The 23,689-nt window shown below is 39.7% G+C and overlaps 1 protein-coding gene across 6 annotated transcripts in view; it reads right to left on the bottom strand.

Annotated features, from left to right (window-relative positions):
- Nucleotides 1-23,689, bottom strand: part of PATJ (PATJ crumbs cell polarity complex component) — a 345,082-nt gene that overhangs the window by 220,332 nt on the left and 101,061 nt on the right. For all 6 annotated transcript variants that reach the window (XM_087865951.1, XM_045802203.2, XM_045802205.2 and 3 more), the window contains exons 20-22: nucleotides 22,667-23,062; nucleotides 16,009-16,132; nucleotides 10,503-10,677 (exon numbers count right to left, since the gene is read on the bottom strand). In XM_087865951.1, the coding sequence (XP_087722077.1) occupies nucleotides 10,503-10,677; nucleotides 16,009-16,132; nucleotides 22,667-23,062 (695 nt within the window). The remainder of the gene's footprint in view (nucleotides 1-10,502; nucleotides 10,678-16,008; nucleotides 16,133-22,666; nucleotides 23,063-23,689) is intronic.

Raw genomic sequence — 23,689 nt, 5'->3', positions numbered from 1 at the left:
ATCATCCATTGCACCACTGGCCCCCTTCAAATTGAATATTAAAAACAAACCAAAAAACAGGCCTCCAAAGGTACAGAGAGGTCCATGTCAGTGTGATGCAGAGGCACGGTGCACATTAAATAACTTTGCTGGGTCCTACACAAAAATTAATGCAAAGTAGAAACTCTAAAATATCATTCAGCACTTCATGATACCCTGGTCTGAAAGACTGTCTTCCGAAAGAATCTATGCATTACTCAGGAGAGCTCCTGAGTGGCAATCGATACTCTCCCATGACCCTAACTCCATGGGGCACATCTTGAAAGACTGAGAGAGAAGAAATACGACTTACAGGAACTCTTCTAGAACGGGCTGAAATTTCAACATAGCCTGAATCTATGACAGCAAGTCAAAAAAAAAAAAAACCCAAAAAACAAAACAACAATATTCAAAAGCAAAACTGATCTTTCAAGATAAAAGTTAGGTCAAAACTCTGGGATGCCTGTGCCTGCATAAGAAGTCAGCTTGTCAAAGTTACTTTAAGAGAAAAAGTAATGGATGGGGGAGGAGTCAAGTGCATCTTCCTTCTCAAAAGCTGAAGAAGCAAGTAAGACACAATGGATGTTCCATTTGGTCTTCTGCATAAGAAAGGAGGGGTGGTCTAGGAAATGTATTTAGGTGTTGTCCAATTCTGCAGTCACAGTTCTACACCTTTAAAGAAGCAGCCCCATCTCCGAATTCTTTGACCAGATTCAATTATTAACACCAAGCCTAAGAGAAATTTTAAAAATAAAGATGTTTCATTTGAAAAGTAATTTGACCATGTAAAAAGTCATAAAATTAGGGGCACCTACCTGGCTGGCTCAGTCAGTGGAGCACGTGACTCTTAATTTAGGGGTTGTGAGTTCAAGACAAGTAGTGGAGATTACTTAAAAACTTCTTTTTTAATTTTTAAAAAGTCATAAAATTATATTCCTAAGCCTCTCAGTACTTCCACCTCCAGGCATCTCTCCTAAAGAAACAAACCCACTGCCTGTTTAAGACTGTGCTTCCCAAGGAGCTGGTTACATCACTCGCACCGGGACACAGGACCTGTCAGCACCTCCCCTCTGCACACTGGTTCTCTGCCGAATAAAAAGCCACCGGATTCCTCCAAGTAGTTGAGCTGATCTGAGTCTTTCCTTTCCACTCAGAGAGGAGCTATGCTGAAGCACAGGACCAACTTTTTGTGATATGAAGTTTCTATCTAAAACTATAGGCAAAGGTCACGAGGTTGCTGAACTGAGAAGTGATATCATACTAAGACACTTCATATATCAACAAAAAACCATTCTTGGACTAAGGTTTTAATAAAAACATGAAGGCCAATAAATCCACCCTATCTCTCATCCCTGCTATGCTTGGCCAACGCCTCCAACTCCTTCCTTCCCTGCTGCTCTGGTTTCTCCTTGCTTCCATTCCCAGACCCACCCCCAAGACCCTCCAGCCAAACTACCCATCACACTCCATGGAATATCCTTGAACTGTCAAGAAACTACTCCACACCCTGACCTCTTCACCGAATGTTCTCCCGACCTCTTCTGTTCTCCCTACAGCTTCTGGTTCCCTGCCACAGATATCACGCTCAAGTGAGGGATGCTCATTGTCTCACTTGGGGAAGTTGGAAAAGGAGGGGCAAGATTTTTCTAAATTCCCTTCCTCCACTAAGCCGTTACTCTCCTATCCTTGTTTCAAAAGTGAATCCCTACTCTGACACCTCTCCTATTAATGTCCACATTACTACCACCTCATCACTGTTTTAAAATGACCTTTACCTAAATCACAAAAAATATAAAAAATAAAAAATCTCTTGGGATTCCTGCTCGCAGGACACAAATAGCACTTATATTTATAACTTCCTTTTCATTCCTGGCACCTGTGTCTGTGGAGGAGGTAAACTTCCTCCCATCAAACCATCAAAGGTTCATCTCTCTAGGTGTGCAATGTCTTTCTCTCCCTTCACCCTCGCCAGGGACAGTGTTTAATCATCACTTTTCTAGCATCGACATATTCCTTCGCTGGATCTTTCCCAGAAAGAAACAAAGACAGACAGACAGACACACACACACATACACACACACTATATATGCAGTATATAATTCCTTCTCCTTTACCTCAATCTAGTACTACCCTCTAGCTATGTAGTAACATGCATTATATCTATCTCTTTTCATGACCAGGATTCTGAAAACACTAGTCTTACTGGACTTACTATGCCCGGTTTCAGACCTGTTCAATTCTCAACCCACTATTTTCTAATTTCTACTTTACTGAAACTGTTCTGTGTTTACCAAGGGCATCCGTGTGGCCAAACCCCGTGCAAACTTTTCTGTTTCATCTGCTCTGATCTCTCTAAAGCATGTAATGATGGTCTTCCTGGGGGTGTCAGGGTGGCTCAGTGGGTTGAGTGTCTGACTCTTGACTTCGGCATAGGTCATGATCTCAGGGTTATGGGATCAAGCCCCATGATGGGATCTGCACTCAGCGGGGAATCTACTTGAGGATTCTCTCTTCCTCTCTCTCTGACCCTCCCCTTGCTTGCACACACACTCACTATAATAAATAAATAAATAAATAAATAAATAAATAAATAAATAAATAAATCTTAAAAAAACAAAATGTCCTCCTTCCTGGTTTCTATGACTATCTCTAGGTTCATCAATTTCCTCCAACGTTTTGTTCATTTCACTCTATTATCTTCTTCCTCCATTCATACCTGTAACATTACTGCTTTGCAGGACTACAATTTTGGCCCTATGTTCTTCTTATTATTTGAGCTTACAACGGATGATGACTATTCAAATCTAGCAGTTTTACCTACACTTGATCTTGCTCCCGATTATCCACATCAGGATAATCCCCAAAATCACACATCTAATTGATTCCACTTCACTCTGTGGAACCCTCAACATGTCCCAAACTAAAATCATCTCCCCTTCCAATCTGTTCATGCTCCTATACAATTTTTTAAATTGAAGTATAATACACGATGTTTTATTAGTTTCAGGTGTACAACATAGGGATTCGACAGTTCTATACATTGCGAAAAGCTCACCATAACTGTAGCTACCATCTGTCACCATAAAAATTATAATATTATTAGCTGTATTCCTTATGCTGTACTTATCCCCGTAACTTATTTTATAACTGGAAGCTTGTGCCTCTTAATCCCCTTCACCTATTTTGCCCATCCCTCTTCCCCCTCCCCTCTGGCAACTACCAGTTTGTTCTGTTTATGAGACAGTTTGCTCATTTGTTCATGTGTTCTGTTTTTTAGATTCCACATATAAGTGAAATCATATGGCATTTGTCTTTCACTATCTGACCTATCTCATTTAGCATAATATCCTCTACATCTATCTATGCTGTTGAGAATGGCAATATTTCATTCTTTTTTATCGCTAAGTAATATTCCATGGCATATATACCATGTCTTTTTTTTTTTTTTAAGATTTTATTTATTTCTTTGACAGCGAGCGAGTGAGAGAAAGCACAGGAGAGGGAGAAGCAGACTCCCTGCTGAGCAGAGAGCCTGACATGGGGCTCAGAACCCCGAGATCAAGACCTGAACCGAAGGTAGATGTTTAACCGACTAAGCCACCCAGGGGCCACAATACCACATTTTCTTTATCCATTCATCTATCAACAGGCACTTAAGTTGCTTCCTTTGCTCCTACAATCACATATGAAAGAATTAATGGTGTCACAATCCATTTATTGTTCCAGTCCAGAAACACAAGTCATCCTCAACTATGTCTTCTCACCCTGACACGTTATCAGTTCCAATTTCAGCAAATTCTCTAACTCTTAAATCCATTCCCTCCTTAATCTGTATGTCTTGCTTACATTGTTAAAATAAACTCTTAACTCTTATTCTCTAATAATATTCTCTAATAAATATTCTACATAATCCATTTTCCACACAACTGCAAGAATACAAAATTGTATATAGGCTTCAATTTTAAGTATGTGAAATTCTCATAGAAATTGTCTAATATTCAGCTTTATTCATATTTTCTGTATTTTCCAAATGTGCCACCATAATCATATTTATAAAAATAAGAGCAAAAACAAAACTACTTTCTTTTTTTTTTTTAAATCTTAGAAATGTTTTAATTACTTAACTTTTTATTTATTTATTTATTTATTTATTTATTTATTTATTTATTTATTTTTTTTTTTTTTTACACTCCTCAATGTTTATTTAGTACATTGTTGCCCTCCAATCTTGGGGTTGACTTTCTTAGTTTCCACATAGGGATTTTCATGTTATCACCTCTTTCTTACATTACTTTTCTTTTCTTTTTTTTTTTTTTTAATGATTTTTTATTATATTATGTTAGTCACCATACAGTACATCCCCGGTTTCCGATGTAAGGCTCGATGATTCATTAGTTGTGTATAACACCCAGTGCACCATGCAATACGTGCCCTCCTTACTACCCATCACCGGTCTATCCCATTCCCCCACCCCCCTCCCCTCTGAAGTCCTCAGTTTGTTTCTCATAGTCCATAGTCTCTCATGTTTCATTCCCCCTTCTGATTACCCCCCCCCTTTCTTTATCCCTTTCTTCCCCTACTGATCATCCTAGTTCTTATGTTCCATAGATGAGAGAAATCATATGATAGTTGTCTTTCTCTGCTTGACTTATTTCACTTAGCATTATCTCCTCCAGTGCTGTCCATGTTGTAGCAAATGTTGAGAACTCGTTCTTTCTGATAGCTGAGTAATATTCCATTGTATATATGGACCACAACTTCTTAATCCAGTCATCTGTTGAAGGGCATCTCGGCTCCTTCCACGATTTAGCTATTGTGGACATTGCTGCTATGAACATTGGGGTGCATATGGCCCTTCTCTTCACTACGTCTGTATCTTTGGGGTAAATACCCAGTAGTGCAATGGCTGGATCATAGGGTAGCTCAATTTTTAACTTTTTAAGGGACCTCCACACTGTTTTCCAGAGTGGCTGTACCAACTTGCATTCCCACCAGCAATGTAGGAGGGATCCCCTTTCTCCACATCCTCTCCAACAATTGTTGTTTCTTGCCTTGTCTATTTTTGCCATTCTAACTGGCGTAAGGTGGTATCTCAGTGTGGTTTTGATTTGAATTTCCTTGATGGCTAATGATTTTGAACATTTTTTCATGTGTCTGTTAGCCATTTGTATGTCTTCATTGGAAAAGTGTCTGTTCATATCTTCTGCCCATTTTTTGATTTGTTTATTTGTTTCTCGTGTATTGAGTTTGAGAAGTTCTTTGTAGATCTTGGATACCAGTCCTTTATCTGTAGTGTCATTTGCAAATGTATTCTCCCATTCCGTGGGCTGCCTCTTAGTTTTTCTGTTTCCTTGGCTGTGCAGAAACTTTTAATCTTGATGAAGTCCCATAAATTCATTTTATCTTTTGTTTCCCTTGCCTTTGGGGATGTGTCATGAAAAAGGTTGCTTTGGCCGATGTCGTAGAGGTTGCTGCCTATGTTCTCCTCTAGAATTTTGATGGATTCCTGTCTCACATTGAGTTCTTTCATCCATTTGGAGTTTATTTTTGTGTATGGTGTGAGATAGTGGTCAAGTTTCATTCTTTTGCATGTAGCTGTCCAATTTTCCCAGCACCATTTATTGAAGAGACTGTCTTTTTCCCACCGGATGTTTTTTCCTGCTTTATCAAAGATTAGTTGCCCAAAGAGCCGAGGGTCCATTTCTGGGCTCTCTATTCGGTTCCATTGGTCTATGTGTCTGTTTTTGTGCCAGTACCATGCTGTCTTTGTGATCACAGCTTTGTAGTACAGCTCGAAATCTGGCATTGTGATGCCCCCAGCTTTGTTTTTCCTTTTCAACAGTTCCTTGGAGATTCGGGGCCTTTTCTGTTTCCATACAAATTTAAGGACTGTTTGTTCCAGTTCTTTGAAAAATGTCCTTGGTATTTTGATCGGGATAGCATTGAAAGTGTAGATTGCTCTGGGTAGCATGGACATTTTAACTATGTTAATTCTTCCGATCCATGAGCATGGAATATCTTTCCATCTTTTTATGTCTTCCTCAATGTCTTTCAAGAGTGATTTATAGTTTCTAGAATATAGGTCCTTTACGTCTCTGGTTAAGTTAATTCCAAGGTAACGTATGGTTTTTGGTGCTATTGTAAATGGGATGGATTCCCTAATTTCTCTTTCTTCAGTCTCGTTATTCGTGTATAGAAATGCAACTGATTTCTGAGCATTTATTTTGTATCCTGCCACGTTACTGAATTGCTCTATAACTTCTAATAGTTTGGGAGTGGCTTCTTTTGGGTTTTCCATATAGAGTATCATGTCATCTGCAAAGAGAGACATTTTGACTTCTTCTTTGCCAATTTGAATACCTTTGATCCCTTTTTGTCGTCTGATTGCTGTTGCAAGGACTTCTAGTACTATGTTGAATAATAGTGGCGAGAGTGGGCATCCTTGTCGAGTTCCTGATCTTAAGGGAAAGGCTTCCAGCTTTTCTCCATTGAGAATAATATTTGCAGTAGGCTTTTCATAGATGGCTTTTATGAGATTGAGAAATGTACCTTCTATTCCTACACTCTGAAGGGTTTTAATCAGGAAAGGATGCTGTATTTTGTCAAATGCTTTTTCGGCATCGATTGAGAGGATCATATGGTTCCTGAGTCTTTTCTTGTTGATATGATGTATCACGCTGATTGATTTGCGAATATTGAACCACGCTTGCATCCCAGGTATGAATCCCACTTGATCGTGATGGATAATCCTTTTAATGTACTGTTGGATTCTATTAGCAAGTATCTTGTTGAGGATTTTGGCGTCCATATTCATTAGGGAAATCGGTCTGTAATTCTCCTTTTTGAGGGGGTCTTTGCCTGGTTTGGGGATCAAGGTAATATTGGCCTCATAGAATGAGTTTGGTAGCTTTCCTTCTGTTTCTATTTTTTGAAATAGCTTTAGGAGAATAGGTATTATTTCTTCTTTGAATGTTTGGTAGAATTCCCCAGGAAAACCGTCCGGGCCTGGAGTTTTGTTATTTGGAAGGTTGTTTATCACTGACTCAATTTCTTCATAATTAATTGGCCTGTTTAAGGAATCAATTTCTTCCGGTTTCAATCTCGGTAGTTTATAGGTTTCCAGGAAGGATTCCATCTCTTCCAGATTGCTTAGTTTATTGGCATATAGCTGTTGATAAAAATTTCTAATAATCCTTCCAATTTCAATGGTGCTCGTCGTGACCTCTCCTTTTTCATTCATAATTTTAATAATCTGGGTCCTTTCTCTTTTCTTTTGGATAAGTCTTGCCAGTGGTCTGTCAATTTTATTGATTCTCTCAAAGAACCAGCTTCTAGTCCTGTTGATCTGCTCTACTGTACTTCTGGTTTCTGCTTGATTGATTTCAGCTCTAATTTTGGTCAACTGCTTCCTCGTGCGTGGATTAGGCCTGTCCCTCTGTTGCTGTTCCAGCTTCTTGAGGTGAGAATATAAAAACTGCATTTTAGATTTTTCTATTCTTTTGAGTGAGGCTTGGATGGCTATGTATTTCCCCCTTAGGACTGCCTTTGCAGTATCCCATAGGTTTTGGACTGTTGTATTTTCATTCTCATTGGTCTCCATAAATTGTTTAATTTGATTTTTGATTTCCTGGTTTATCGAGTCATTCCTGAGCAGGATGGTTCTTAGTCTCCAAGTGTTTGAGTTTCTTCCAAATTTTTCCTTGTGGTTGAGTTCCAATTTCAGAGCGTTGTGGTCTGAGAATATGCAGGGGATAATTTCAATCTTTTGGTATCGGTTGAGACCTGTTTTGTGTCCCAGAACATGGTCTATTCTTGAGAATGTTCCATGGGCATTAGAATAGAATGAGTATTCTTTGGTTCTGGGGTGTAGTGTTCTATATATATCTATGAGGTCCAACTCGTCGAGTATGGCATTCAAAGCCTTTGATTCTTTGCTTAGTTTTTGCCAGGGTGTTCTGTCTATTTCTGATAGTGGAGTGTTGAGGTCCCCTACTATTAATGTATTTTCATTTATATGTCTCTTTATTCTGGATAAGAGTTGGCTTGTGTATCTTGCTGCTCCCCTGTTGGGGGCATATATATTTATAATTGTCATATCCACTTGTTGAATACTTCCCTTAAGAATAATATAGTGCCCTTCTGCGTCTCTAACTATAGTCTGTAGTTTAAAATCCAATTTATCTGATATGAGAATTGCTACCCCAGCTTTCTTTTGAGGACCATTTGCGTGAAAGATGGTACTCCATCCCCTTACTCTCAGTCTGAATGCATCTTTGGGTTTGAAATGAGTCTCTTGTAGACAGCAAATGGATGGGTCATTTCTTTTTATCCAATCTGCAACCCTGTGGCGTTTTATGGGATGGTTCAAACCATTTACATTAAGACTGATTACTGAGAGATATGATTTTAATGTTGCCATGTTGCCAGTAAAGTCTTTTTTTTGTATTGGCTGTGACTTTCTGTTCTGTATCACTCTTGGGGCCTTTTTACTTTTATAGAACCCCCCGTAATATCTCCTGTAGGGCTGGTTTCGTAGTTACAAAATTGGTTAGTGACTGGCGATTCTGAAATGTCTTTATTTCTCCATCAATTCTGAATGACAGCCTTGCTGGATAAAGGATCCTTGGCTGCATGTTTTTCTCTGAAAGAGCTTTAAATATGCTCCCCCAACCCTTTCTCTCATTCCAGGTCTGTGTAGACAGGTCTGACGTAATTCTGATGCTTTTGCCTTGGTACGTGAGAAATTTCTTTGCCCTGGCCGCTTTCAATACTGTATCCTTGCATCTAATATTTGCGAATTGCACTATGACGTGACGTGGCGTAGGTTTGTCGTGGTTGAGCTTGGGAGGGGTCCTCTCTGCCTCTTGGACATGAATGTTTGTTTCCCTTGCTAGATTAGGGAAGTTTTCAGCTACAATTTGTTCAAATATCTCTTCTAGACCTCTGTTTTTCTCCACCCCCTCGGGGATGCCAATGATTCTAACATTGGATCGTTTCATTGAGTCAGTAATCTCCCGTAACCTACATTCGTGGGCATGGATTTTTTTAAGACCATCTTCTATTTTTATTTTTTCCTCTATTAACCCATCCTCCAATTCACTAACCCTTTCCTCTGCTTCTGCGACCCTGGCTGTCAGAGCCTCTAGTTTTGCCTGCATTTGGCTCATAGAATTTTTAATTTCTGTCAGATTCGCTCTCATTTCTGTCCTTAGGGATTCTATATTCTCAGTAACCTTTTCGTTTATACTTTTTTCAATTCTACTCATCATTTTGACCATCGTTACTCTGAATTCCATTTCTGATAATTTGGTTACATCCATATCCATTATTTCTGTGGCAGAGGCCACAGTCTCACTGTCTTTTCTTTGCTGGGGGGGGGCTTCTCCTTCTTGTCATTCTGATGAAGAGAGGTTGCGGGGTTTCCAGAGCCCAAATTATTGACTGGGTCCCAGGCCGTGCCCCTTGTTTTATAGGGATCTTAGGGATGTGGGCTTCTTCTTTAAAGATTTTATTTATTTATTTATGTGACAGCTAACCAGCGAGAGAGGGAACAGAAGCAGGGGAGTGGGAGAGGAAGAAGCAGGCTCCCAGCGGAGGAGCCCGATGAGGGACTCCTTTCCGGAACGCTGGGATCACGCCCTAAGCCGGAGACAGGAGCTCAATGACTGCGCCACCCAGGCGCTCGGGTTGTGGGCTTCTTGATTTCTCAGCCTGCCTTCTGTGTTCTGGGGGAGGGGCCTGCCGCGCCGATACTCAGGCAGCCATGTTTGGATAGAGTCTCGGCGTCCCCTGCGAGGGGGGATGGGGATGGGCACTCCCTGAGCCGGTATTTCCAGGCTTTTGTTCTCTGGCGGCTTTCCCTGGCGGTTTGCTGTGCCTCTTCTGAGAGTCAGAGCAGCAGCGGCCGAATTTCAGTCTCTGTCACAGATCAGAGGGATTGCGGCCTGTTCTCCACTAATGTTCTGGCCACTTTAACTGTTACTGTTGGTGCTGCTCAACCCTGCAGCGTCCCGGGATGTGCGCCCCACACCCGGCGTCCCTGCCCTCACTTCCAGGGCCGGCGCGTCTCTGTCCTTTGTGTTTCTAATGCCGCCAGCCGCCCCGCGCGCGCTCCCGGATCTCCTGGTCTCAGTCTGGATCCAGTGAGCGCACCGGGATTCCGGGGTTCCGCGAGATGCCTGGTGGCGCGCGCACCCGGCTCACGGTCTCAGTCTGCTGTTTTGCGGGTGCCGACCGCAAGCCCCGCCCGCTCTCCCGTGCAAGTGGCTACCGCTTCCCGGCACCCGAACGCGGCGGCTCCCTCCCCCTTCCGTTTATCTTCCGATATCTGTGCACAGTTTCATGGCTCCCCGCTTCGTACCTCAATACTCAGCGCTGGAGATGTTCATTTGTAGAGATCCAGATGCGTCTTCCTGCGTCTCAGGCTGGTTCCGTGGTTACAAAACTACTTTCTAATGTGAAAACAAAGATAAATGGTATCATACCATGCATCAGTGGTATATCTAGAAGATGATGTTCCTGCGTATGCCGAGGCCTTGGAAACAACTCGGGTCCTGGGGAGTTGGTATAAGGGCAAATCTTCCTGCTCCCTTCTTTGGGCCACATCAGGGTGTTCAACAAGCAAGCCAGGACCTTGGACATCAGCTGGAATCATCATGCCTAAAGAGCAAACCCAGATAACAGTGAATACAAGATGCTTTCATTCATCCTTCATTCGTTCAATAAATAGTTATGGGTATCCGCTTGGGGCACGCCCTTCAAGGTAGAAATCTTATTCATACTAAACTAAATAAATAAAATGTTTAATATGTCAGATGGTGACAAGTAGTATGGTGAAAAATGAAGCAAGGAAAGGGGACAGGGACTGCACAATGGAAGGAGTTACAATTTTATATATGGCCTCACGGAAAAGATGACATTTTAGCAATAGAAATATTTTATCAAAAGAACCCCCTTAATGATTGTACTCTAACTCACTACACATTTTCCCTTACCAACCTAAGTTGTCCCAACTGTAGGAACTCCCACATTTCACTTATTTAAAAAAATAATTCCACAGAATAATAACCAAATAAAATTTTTTTTTAAAAATTTTAATTTCAGTATAGTTAACACACAGTGTTACATGAGGTTCAGGTGTTACAATAAAGGGATCTGACAACTTCATGCATCACCCAGTGCTTATCAGATTGAGAAAACACATTTTTAACAGGGCTTTGTTTACAAATTCCTGAATTCATTTGCATTTGTTTACCACATTTGATTCTCATATCAAACTATGAGTTAGAAAAGATACTAGCAACCATATTTTACAGATGGAGAAACTCAGGCTAAGCCATTTTGCCAATTGGAATGTGCAAATTTACCTGACATGCCACCTGTGTCATTCTCCCATTTACTGAAAAAAAGACTAGGGCAGAGTTGTGCATAGAGTCCTATGGCACATAGAGACCTGTGCCCATACTGTCATAAGTCCATTAATCACCCTTAGGATACACCCCAGTAACTGATTAGGAATTTTCAGCCAATCTTTCTTCAGCATATGGGACAAGTATGATGAACTGTGATCAAATGCCTTCCTTAAATCCATGCATTTATAGTATTTTTTGGAGCTCTGGCCTTTTAGAAAACCAGAAACGATCTTGATAGAGATATTATCCTAAACAATAGAGATATTATTCTAAATTTTTTCATATAAGCATCACCTAAACTCTTTCCATTTCTTCGGAACAAATCTTCAGTAAACTCACTACTCCTGCTTTTTATCTTGTCTAGAAACTCTGGAATCAGGATCTAATCAGTTGGTCATGCAACAGAACCTGAAGAGGGGGTGAAAGTCACTCTAAGGCTCAGGTGGTTCTATAGGACGTCTCGTGCCTGTCCCCCAGCCCCAGGTACCCTTCACTCCTGTCCTCGGGGGCCTACATTCCTGCAGAACACTCTAATCAATACCATCACCTCAGAGTTCTAGCTTTGCCTGTGTCTGCCTCCTGCCCACTGAGGAGAGACCGGGGTGGGACTAGACTCTAGCTGGAATGGCCAGACCTCAGTGTTAGGAAGAGGGAACCGGCTCTATTTGCAGAGCGGTTTCCCATGCACTTACTCTGGTAAAAGCGGCCTGTTAAATTACAGCATTGGGTTTCATAGGTTGCTGCAGTCCATTTAAAACTTTTCATTACCTGTTCCACACAAAGGCTGCCCGTGCCCTTTGTCCTACTCCTCCTCCACGGACTGCCGGTGCTGGGGCTCAGGCACACATTTCTCAGCTGTCACAGTGCTTGACACACTCGCACTTTACAGAGCTGTTCACCAAGTGCACTGCAGCACCCAGAGCCCATAAAACAAACCGAGTCCTCGAGGGCCTATGCAGGTGTTGGGTAGGGGCCATAACCGGCGCACAAAGGTTAGAAAAACAAAGTAGTTTAAAAAAAAAAAAGTTCCTGGACAAACGGAGATTAATGTTTATAGGAGAGGAATTGGGGGAAATTTTCAAAAGGTTTATACTTGGTGAGGTGCAAGAACAGAAAAGTCAACAAAAAAAAGGCAAGAAGAATCCAAGTAGAGAGGAGGAGGGGTTATTGTGTAACCTGGCCACTGCAGGGGGAAGGAGGGCTGGGAGTTGCAATGCTGTTGAATAACCACACATAAGCAGCATTTCACCTTCTCATTTGACAAATGTTTCTTGAGCACCTGCTATGGTAACACAATCAGATACAAGCCTTGCCTTCCAGAAGCTCAGTTTATAGGAAGAGCTAGGCATACAAATGAGTAAGTGTGCCTGACTCTTGGGTGCAGTGATACTCATCCAGGGTTCCCTGGGGCACGATCTAGGCAGGCACAGTGGAAGATTAGGAAACAGAACTACTTTCTGTTTGAGACCTTCTGAAAACCTGTAACACTAAATGCATTATTGATCTGGAATTTATCTTGCATGCTTCACCTTATTAATTATGCTAATTTCTAGGTTTAGTTTCACAGCCCATGAAGAGTAGAGGCTCTTAGAGGATACAAAATTTTAGATTAAGTATAGGGTCAAGAATAGCCCTTTACACATAAGGTTCTCAAAAAATAATTTTTAAATTAATTGTTCAGAAAAAGAAATTTAATTGTTCAGAGATAAATCTAAAATTGTCTGTTACTAATAAAGTGGTCAAAGAATTACAGATTTGAAAGAGGACTTAGAGAACACTTAGCCCAAATCTTTCATTTTATAGTTGAGGAAACAGAGAGGCTTGGAGAAGCCTGTGGGATTGCCTGGTGACACAGAGCGACCAGTGACTGAAAGAGTCAGCCATTGCTGGAAAGGATCTCAAGAGCAAAATCAAATATTGAGTAGAATGAAGTCAATATGTATGCTGCTGAAATCTGTGTCAATTCTGTATTAATAATTTCTCAGCCTACCCACAGTTAGCATTAATCCAAATAGTCATGCCTACTGAACAGCATTCCAGAGGCTTTCAAAAAATTTTCCTAAAAGCAAGGAATTATGGGGGTGCCTGGGTGGCACAGCGGTTGGGCGTCTGCCTTCCGCTCAGGGCGTGGTCCGGCGTTGTGGGATCGAGCCCCACATCAGGCTCCTCTGCTGTGAGCCTGCTTCTTCCTCTCCCACTCCCCCTGCTTGTGTTCCCTCTCTCGCTGGCTGTCTCTATCTCTGTTGAATAAATAAATAAAATCTTAAAAAAAAAAAAAAAAAAGCAAGGACTTATGAAGCTTTTCCAGTGAGGACAGATCTAAGATATACAAGTCTAACTTCATTCCCAAAACTATAATATCTAAAAAAATAAATTCCCCGGGCCCTGCAAAGTGTTAGATTAAGGCAGTGTAGTGGGCAGATTGGGGGACCTCTCTAAAAGACATACCCAAGCCACAGAACCTATGAATGTGACGTTATTTGGGGGCGGGGGGGGAGTCTTTGCAGATACAACTAAGTATGGTGAGATGAGACCATCCTGGGTTACCCAAGTGGACTCTAAATCCAATGGCAGATGTCCTTAGAAGAGACAAACAAGAGAAGACACAGGGAAAAGAGAGAACAGCCGTGTGAAGACAGAGGCAGACATCACACTGATGCAGCCATGAGCCAAAAAACACTAGCGGCACAAGCGGCTGGAAAAGGCAAAAACCAGAGTTTTCCCTCGGGCCTTCAGAGGGAGCACAGCACCTTGATTTAGGACTTCGGTCCTTGACAACAGTGAGAGAATTAATTTCTGTTGTTTTAAGCCACCCAGTTTGTGCCAATCTGGTACAGGAGCCCTAAGAAACTTATATGGGCAGAAGTCAGAGGAAGGAACTCTGAAGTCACTGGGATAATACACAGAGCAGAGCTCAAGAGGGACTATTTTCCCTGTGTTCCTCCCAACCCTGCTGCTTCTCCCCACAGACGCTCACCCCATATGGCCAGTCTATCCTTTCAGTCCTGACAGTATAAAGCAGTGAGTGATTCTCAACCAGGGGAAATTTTGCCCCCCAGGGGACATTTGGCAATGTCTGGAGACATTTGATTTTGATCATGACGGGAATGACAGTACCATTGGCATCAGGGTTAGAAGGCAGGGAAGCTGCTACACATTCTACCATGAGCAGGTCAGCTCTCCACAACAAAGAATGACCTGGTCCAAAACAGTAATGACATTGCTATAAAGTATCAAGGGCAATCAAAGACATATGGCCTATTAATTCAGTTGTTCATCCACTTGTGCCATAAATCTTCTCCAAGTACTTAGCCAGAGGACTATAGAAATGTGGTAAATTTTTTAAAAACAGTATAATGGGACACTTGTGGGGGGAAAAAGTCCATTTTTATCCTAGTCACAACTGGTTACATATCATGAAAAACTGGATACACTCATCTAATCTTAGATATTCAAAATTAACTATCTGTGCTGTGTTTCAACTCACAGGGAATTGACAATTGTTACCATCTCATAGATGTCTTCAATCTTTTATGTTTGTTTTTCTGAGACAGCAAGCAAGAGAGGGTGGGGAAGGCCAGACAGAGAGAGAGAATCTGAAGCAGGCTACACACTCAGAGCAGAGCCCAATGCTGGGCTTGATCTCACGACCCTGAGCTCATGACCTGCACCGAAATCAAGAGTTGGACGCTTAACCAACTGAGCCACCCAGAGCGCTCCCAGATGACTTCAATCTTTATCAGTAAGGATTCCATTCTTTAGATTTTACTCAATATAATGCTGAATTCATAGAAACTATTATATAACCTTCTATAGTGCACTCTGGCCCTACAATGTATTACCATACAACACGAGAACTGCCCAAAGAGAAAGACTTTTCCTATAAGCAGAGTCATAACACGTGAAGGACAGCATAAATCCTGAACAATGGCTCTATAAATCCCAGTGCTGTGAAAGAACTTAACTGTCTCACCTAAGGATCTTAATAATATAACAGCTTTTGATATTTCAGTGCTGGATGAAGAAAAATTATTTTTTAAAGTCAAGTTTTCAAAATTATGTAAGAATCAATATTGGGGGTAGGCAAAGAGAGGCACTATACTTTTAGGATTCTTTAATGGAAACTAAGTTATTAATGCAGCAAAACTGACCATAATATATGGCTATAAAAATGTTTCATAAATGTTTAAAATATGGCTCTCTTTATTAATATTTAACAACCCCATTCAATGAGCTAACAGTATCACTTAATAGCTTCAGAGATTTTAATATATATTAGTAGAGACTTATTTCAGATTTAGCATGTAAGGTACTAGTTTTAGGTTTAATCCACTCTGCTCATAAAAAGCAAAATCAGTCATTGAAAATACAGTCCTCTCAGACAACAGAATCTGAAAGTTCTCCATTGACATACGAGCCATGTTTATTCTTCCAGATATTCTGAAGCAGATTAATAAACAGATTTAAATTTGCATCACAATGAATTAAAATATGACAGTAAGAGTTATCATATATATAAATAAAACAATAGATTGCAAAATAATGTAATTTGTGTTTATGAGAAACAAAAACCACAAACCTAAATCCAGACTGCTTTTTGTTAATGAATTAAGATTTTCCAGATCATCAAATCTGCCTTGTTGACTGTTTCCTTCAGATGAGGGTATGGAGGGTAAGGAACTGATGCCAAAATTTTCTTTCATCTTTAGAGGAAGAAAGACAGAAATGCATTAGTACTTTGTGATAAAGTGAGGAACATTATAATGTTGTTCAAACCAGATAACAATGATAGTGGAAAACTGGTCCTACAAACAGGCCTTCTCAGTTAATGGTTTATACAGTGGCAAGCAGTTACAAACGCTGATACCTTTCTATCTCCAAGGGTAGAGGCTAATAAAATCTGTTGTTGTTTTTTTTTTTAAACACTGGATTTTTTTTTTAACAAAAAAAATCATTTTATAAACATTAATGAGTGGATTTAAGTAAATGATCACATAGTTATAAGAATAAAGATCTATCCAACCAAGAAAGGTCAATGGCTGACACACACTAACTCATGGATCATGTTGGATCACAACCTCAATAGATTCACTGACAATCCCAAAACACCTGGTTGGGAGATTTTCATAGCTCTAAGCTCTTGCTTTGCCCTCCCTATCACTTTAATCTGCCTAGCGAATACCAGTTATCCAAACCTAAAACCTGCAGATAAGCACAATCAAGGAATTTGGGTTTTCTGCTTGTTTTCCTTTGATATATGTCTTCTATGGTTTCCAAAAGTTATAATCTTCCAGAACATACAATCTTCACTAACATATTTTATTATGATTTTTTAAAAAGATTTTATTTATTTATTTGAGAGAGAGAGAGAGAGATAGTGAGAGAGAGCATGAGTAGGGGGCAGGGAGAGGAGGGAGAACCAGAGGCTCAATCCCAGGACCTGGATCACGACCTGAGCCAAAGGCAGACACTTAACCAACTGATCCACCCAGGCGCCCCTATTATGATATCATACAAATTTTTATAGGCATAAAATTAAATGATACCATTAGGGCCACCAGAGGAACATACCGCAATTCACTTAAGATGAACAGCACCGTTACTCTCTATTGTTGGAAGTGTACGTCGTTCAAAACAAAAAAGGTGAATGACATCTTTTACATGGTCCCTTGTTTATATTAACGTTATATTGGTCAGGCTTCAACGGTAAGAGAAGGAGGTCTCATAAACTGAAGTAACAAATACTGCTAACTTTTTCCATATAGATTATGAATATAGCTAAGTATAGAACTCTATCAGATATCTAATGAAGCCTACAGAACATAGAACTCAACTCCAATATTAAATTGGGGTGAGAAAGGAGATACAACGACCTAGGTGCCTAGAATAAAAGAAGAAGAATTTCTTAGAGAAGTGAGTAAGGAGGAAGCGGTAAGTGCTGAGTACTTAGAAGAAATTTTACAGTAATTTTGGACTTAAAAAAAATGTTAATGGCAATTATGTAACTGAGGAGTAAGAAAACTGATATCTGAATCTGAATTTCAATATAGAGGGTTAGCTCTTTAGGAAAAAAATGAGTTTTTCTAAATAGAGAAGAGAATAAGAACACAGAATTGGTCTTAGGTAAATAATCCTCAGTCAAGAGTCAGATCTTTTGAAAAGGGGCAAAAGCTTAAGACACTTCTCCAGAGAATATATGAAGATGCCCAATGTGCACATGAAAAGTTGCTCAACTTTTCCTAATAATAATATCTAGAAAACTGCAAATCAAAACCACAATAAGATACTACTTTGTACCTTCTTAAAAAAATAGAAACAGAAAACAGTTATTAGCAGACACGTGGAAAAACTGGAAAATTTGTGCATTACTGGTGGGAATATAAAATGATGCAGCTACTGTGGAAAAGAGGATGGTGGCTCCTCAAAAATGAAGCAGACTTGCCATATGATCTAGCAATTTCACTTTTGCGTATATAGTCCAAAACATTTAAAACAATGATTTGAACAGATACTTTATACCAGTGTTCGCAGCAGCATTATTCACAGTAGCCAAAGGAAGAAACAATCCAGATGCTTATCGACTGATGAATGGGTAAACAGATGGTGGTACATACATACAACGCAGTACTATTCAGCCTTATAAAGGGAGAAAATTCCAACAAATGCTACAATGTGGATGAACCTTGAAGGTCTTATACTAAATGAAATAAGCCTCACACAAGTGGACAAATATTGTATGATTCCACTTAACTGAGGTACCTAAGGTAGTCAAATTCTGAGAGAAAGAAAGTGGAACTGTGGTTGTTTGCCAGGGGACGAGAGAAGGGGAGAATGCATAGTTACTGTTTAATGGGTACAGACTTTCAGTCTGGAGAGACGAAAAAGTTCTGGAGATGGATGGTGGTACTAGCTGTAAAATAATGCAACCGTATTTAAAGCTAGTAGAACTGTAAGCCTAGAAATGGTTAAAATGGTAAATCTCATGTACAGTAGCCCCTCCTTATCTCTGGGGAATATATCGCAAGACCCCCAGTGGATGCCTGAAACCAAGGATAGTACCAAACCCCATATATACTATTTTTTTCCTATACATACATACCTATGATAAAGTTTAATTAATAAATTAGGCCCAGTAAGAGATTAACAACAATAACTGACAATGAGAACAATTATATTGTAATAAGAGTTATGTAAATGTGGTCTCTTTCTCTCTCAAAATACCTTATTGTACTGTACTCACCCTTCTTTTTATGATGATGATGTGAGATGATAAAATGCCTACATGATAAGATGTAGTGAGGTGAATGATGCAGGCAGGTGTTAAGCTACTACCGACCTTCTGACAATCTGTCAGAAGGAGGATCATCTGCTTAGACCTCGGCTGACCACAGGTAACTGAAACTGTGAAAGTGAAACCAGAGATTGGGGGGGAGGGGGCAGGGGCTACTGCAATGTGTATTTTACTACACCTAAAAATAAATAACCATGGGGCGCCTGGGTGGCTCAGTCGTTAAGCGTCTGCCTTCGGCTCGGGATATGATCCCAGGGTCCTGGGAATGAGCCCTGCATCAGGCTCCCTGCTCAGCAGGAAGCCTGCTTCTCCCTCTCCCACTCCCCCTGCTTGTGTTCTCTCTCTCGCTGTGTCTCTGTCAAATAAATAAATAAATACAAAGAAAGAAAGAAAGAAAGAAAGAAAGAAAGAAAGAAAAGAAAAGAAAAGAAAAGAAAAAGAGAAAAGATAGAGAGAGAGAGAGAAAGAACCATATCTATAAATCTTGATGGTTTTATCCATCAATTAAAATGGAGTAAGGGAGTAGGAGAGAAAGGTAAACTTAAGAAGTTGGGTACTATTTGTGCTCCACAAATACAGCTACATCTATAGCCCAAAATGGATATTATAATGAAGATAGAAGTGATAATGTTACTCTATCCTTCTGGAGGGCACTCTCTAAAGGAGTATTGAGAATTACGTATTTTGTAAGGTATTCAAATGTTTTAACAATCTATCCAAGGCTTGTAATATTAGATAATAAATTTTCATCACACGAGCACCTTTCTGAGAGAAGGGCAAATAAAGATTCAAGCCCATCCTGATATTATGTGTGTAACTGTTATAGAGAATCAGACCATTCTATCAAAAATACGCCACTTTGGCATAAGGATTATTCCAAGAGGAAACAAATGAGAAACAGCACACATAGAAAAGCTATCTTCCCTGACTGTTAATTACCAGAGATGACTCTAGATTTTTTTTAGCTCAGAGATGGCAGCAAGAGGAACATACATAAAAACCTAACTAAAACAGCCCTTATCTTCCATCAATTCCCCCCTTATTTTACCTTCCTACAGCTCTGACCCTAAACCTAAACCCCTTTTCCTTTGTCTTGTCACTTCTCTATAAATTTATTGTTCTTTGTTAAGAAGCTCTACAAGCCCAAGTTCTAACCACACCTTTGAGTTACTCATCACTGAGTTTCTACTGCATGAGTGCATGCCACACTTGCTAACAAATTGTTTTTCTTTTGTTAATTTTTCATCAGCTTAATTTCCAGGGCCCCAGCCAGAGAACCAATGAGGGTAGAGAAAAAAAAATTTTCCCCCCTTTCACTGCCATCATTGTGGAGTTCAGGAAAGGAAGAAAAGAATGCCCAAAACAAGAAGATATAATTATTTAAAGATAATAAAATATTGTGCAGACAAAACACATTAGGGCTGAAACCATTTTTTTTTTTTTTTTTAAGAGAGTGTGCAAGTTGGGGGTGAGGGGAGGAACAGAGGGAGAAGGAGAGAGAAAGAATCCCAAGCAGGCTCCTGACATGGAGCCCCACGTGGGGCTTGATCTCACAACCCTGAGATCATGACCTGAGCCAAAACCAAGAGATGGACACTTATTCGACTAAGCCACCCAGGCACCCCTGCGGTGGAAACAATTTTAATGCCATTTTAGGGAGCTTACAGGTCACCTGACAGGATCAGAAATGGAAAATAAAAAGAAGCAAGTTAGGAAATTTAACACAGATTTAGTAATTAGGATGCATGCCTTTCAAACTGTGAGCACTGAATGTTGTTATAAACAAGCTTTCTAAATAGCACTTTAAAAACAACAGAGTAAGTGGTTATATTGTGAAGATCATCACTATGTGCTTACAAAAGGAATTCTTTTAAAGTCTATTGTTATGCAAATGAGTGCTTTGAGATCAGGATAAAATTCTGACTGATAGCATGGATTCAAAAATTACTGTATCTCAAACAACCTAGATGAAAATTAAGATGATATATTCGGAAAACTGTATTAAACGACAGAAAGGTGATTCTAATAATAATGTATTTATAAACATATATATGCGTTGAAAGAATCCAAATAAAATTATGTCATTAAATGTGAGAATAGGCAAAAATTTAACATTTGGCAGTTTTTAAAATATGAGTGTTTAAATTTATGAAGTAAATACTGTGAACGTACCTTTGACTATTTCATCTAGAACCCTAAAAGTTTATATACTAAAATGGGCCATTATTTCAGGTTGCCTTATATTTGGGTAAATGGAAAATTTTCTTTTTATAGAAGAAAGTCACAACAAATGAGTATTTATGAATATTCATTAACCTGTGATTAGAATTTGCTCCATTTAACTGAATATTCTGTTTGGGTTTGAGTACTTACAGATACAGGAATGGGACTGGCAAGGAAAGAAAACACCAAAGTCAATGGCCATACACCAGGTGATCCTTTGTCACCTCTTCCCATATCCAGGCATTATTCACATAATCCCAAAACATCTGTTCTCTGGTAGACTGCCCAGAGTCTGCTAATCCTCTTGCATTCCATAAATACAGCTAGTATAGCACCTTGCATAGAAGGACTCATAGCACTGGCAAAAGGGGGAAAATGAAGATAGGCCTGAGGAAGGAGAAAGCAAAGAAACCAGCCCAATGGGCCCTCTGAGAGAGCAAAGAAAAGCACACTCCCCACAGCACTGCGAGAAAGTTACTGATCTCTGTGAGGGAAGTACTATGCTGTATATAAATATATTGCTAAGTGGCCTTGTAAAAAAATATCTCTAGGGGCGCCTGGGTGACTCAGTTGGTTAAGCGTCTGACTCTTGATTTTGGTTCAGGTCATGGTCTCGGGGTCATGAGATCAAGCCCTGTTGGGGCTCTGCACTGGGCATGGAGCTTGCTTAAGATTCTCTCTCTCCTTCTCCCTCTGTCCCTACCTCCCCTCTCTCCCTCTCTAAAAAAAACAAACAAACAAAAAAAACCCAAAACTCTATTTAATAAGTTTCTTTTCGTTCGCCTGGAAGTTAATCTGGGACATGAAATGAACAAACAAAACTAAAACATTAAAAACTGTCCCTGATGGTTGCCCAGGCCTGTGGATTTCAATGAATGATGAGGGTAAAACTTTGTGGGGTGTTGGGAAATGTTCTAATACTGGATGATGGTGATGGCTTTTTAACCATAAATTTGCTAAAAATTACTTAATTGTACACTTACAACAAGGTGAATGCTATGGTGTGTAAATTATACTTTGACAAAGCTGCTTTAAAAGTTAAAAATGATACTGGAAAAATAAATCTAAAAAAATAAAAAATGTCCCTGATGAAAGATTCCATTGGTGACCAGGTAATTCTAATTTATAAAAACAAAGCTTATTGGTGATCTATGGCAAGGGCAAACCTATCAAAACATAATGCTTTCCTGTCAACTTGAAAATAGGCAGTATCACAAACGTAAAGATCATTTTTAAGAGTTTAGTGACCTTCTATTTAGTATCATATATAACACAGAGAACAGTGTGGATAAGCAAGACATAAACAACGTATCTTGAGTCCATTTTGCCTTGATTTTCCCCAATAAATACAAATACACAATATGAGAAATAGAGAGCCGTATCTTTCTGAGGGAATAAAAAATCACAAATGGCAAAAGATCTCTTCTTTGAAATGGATAATCTGGAGAAATACATCATTAAAAAAAAAGGCAAAAAACCACTATAAACCACTATAAAAGGCAACTGCCACTTAGTGACTCTTACTAGAAGTTGTGTAATACAGAAAAGATGAGTTTATATATACAGCATTTCACTATATGGTATGTCTTGGAAAAATGACTAATCACAGCAATCTTATTTTCCATTACATCTTGTTCTTTTGAAAGTTACATGACTTAGGAACAGGGGTTGGGAAGGAGGGGAAGAGAAGGGGGCGTGTGGAAGATGTGTTCTCGTCCCTTACCATGTTTCCAGTGCTATAGCCATACTGCTGTGTCTCCTGGGAATACCCACTCATCATGGATCTTGCTTCTTGAAGCTCAGGGGAATCACTGTCATGTAACCACTGAGTGCCGAAGTGAAGCTCCTTCACAGAGGGAACAGGAGCAGCCTCTTGAAGGTGCGATGAGGGATATAAGTCCATGGACTGAAAGGGATCTTGATAGAGCTCACATTCTTCATCAACAAGCATCTCTCTTTCTTCTGCCATCTCCTGCAATCTAGGAGTCAGAAATTCATGCATCTCCCAGGCCTCCTTGCTGTTGTCTATCTCTTTCTGTTGGGACTGAAAAGCCTTTCCCAAATTGAGGAACGGCTCATCTACAAGTTCCTCTTTATAATAGGGTTCATCTCTAAATTCCTGTAAATAAAAGTTGCAAAAATAATTTTAATAATTTTAACCCCACTACGCATTAACTGGGAAGTTAACCCCTGGCATAACCTCAATGACTACATTCCATGCCAAGGCACAGTGAACTTGAACAGATCTCCATTACAAAGTTGGAAAAATAAATGCTCACTCCCACACAACCCTCAAAGCGAAGAAAGGGAAACAGAAAGAGGCAAAATCTGCCCTTGGCAAAGGCAATGACTATTCCAAAAGGTTTGTTATACATTAAACCACCTGAAAATTCTCAATCAGAAATAGGAATTTTGTTAACCTGCTGCACCGAACATTTAACTCATTCATTTCACACAGAAATAGTACATAAATATAGACACACATCACACTATTACCTAAGAAAGCAGAGACTGAAAAAGTCAGGATTTTCAAGTGTATGTAAAACTCAAAAGAAATTATGGCTATTGGAATTATCAAAAAGCATTCTCTATAAAGATACAGGACGCAGGTCTCAACAACTTGGAGTATGACTATTTTATAATATGCCCTGTAACAGGAATATATTTTTTCAACTGTATTGAAATTATACGGGAAAAAAAGAACGAATATAGTATGCTTTTTAATAAATTTATATTTCACTAATTA

This window comes from Ursus americanus, chromosome 12 (assembly GCF_024610735.1).
Source record: "Ursus americanus isolate L20-20 chromosome 12, mUrsAme1.1.p, whole genome shotgun sequence".
NCBI lineage: Eukaryota > Metazoa > Chordata > Mammalia > Carnivora > Ursidae > Ursus > Ursus americanus.
Note: the sequence above shows the minus strand (reverse complement) of the source record. Positions and strands in the feature narration are given on the sequence as shown.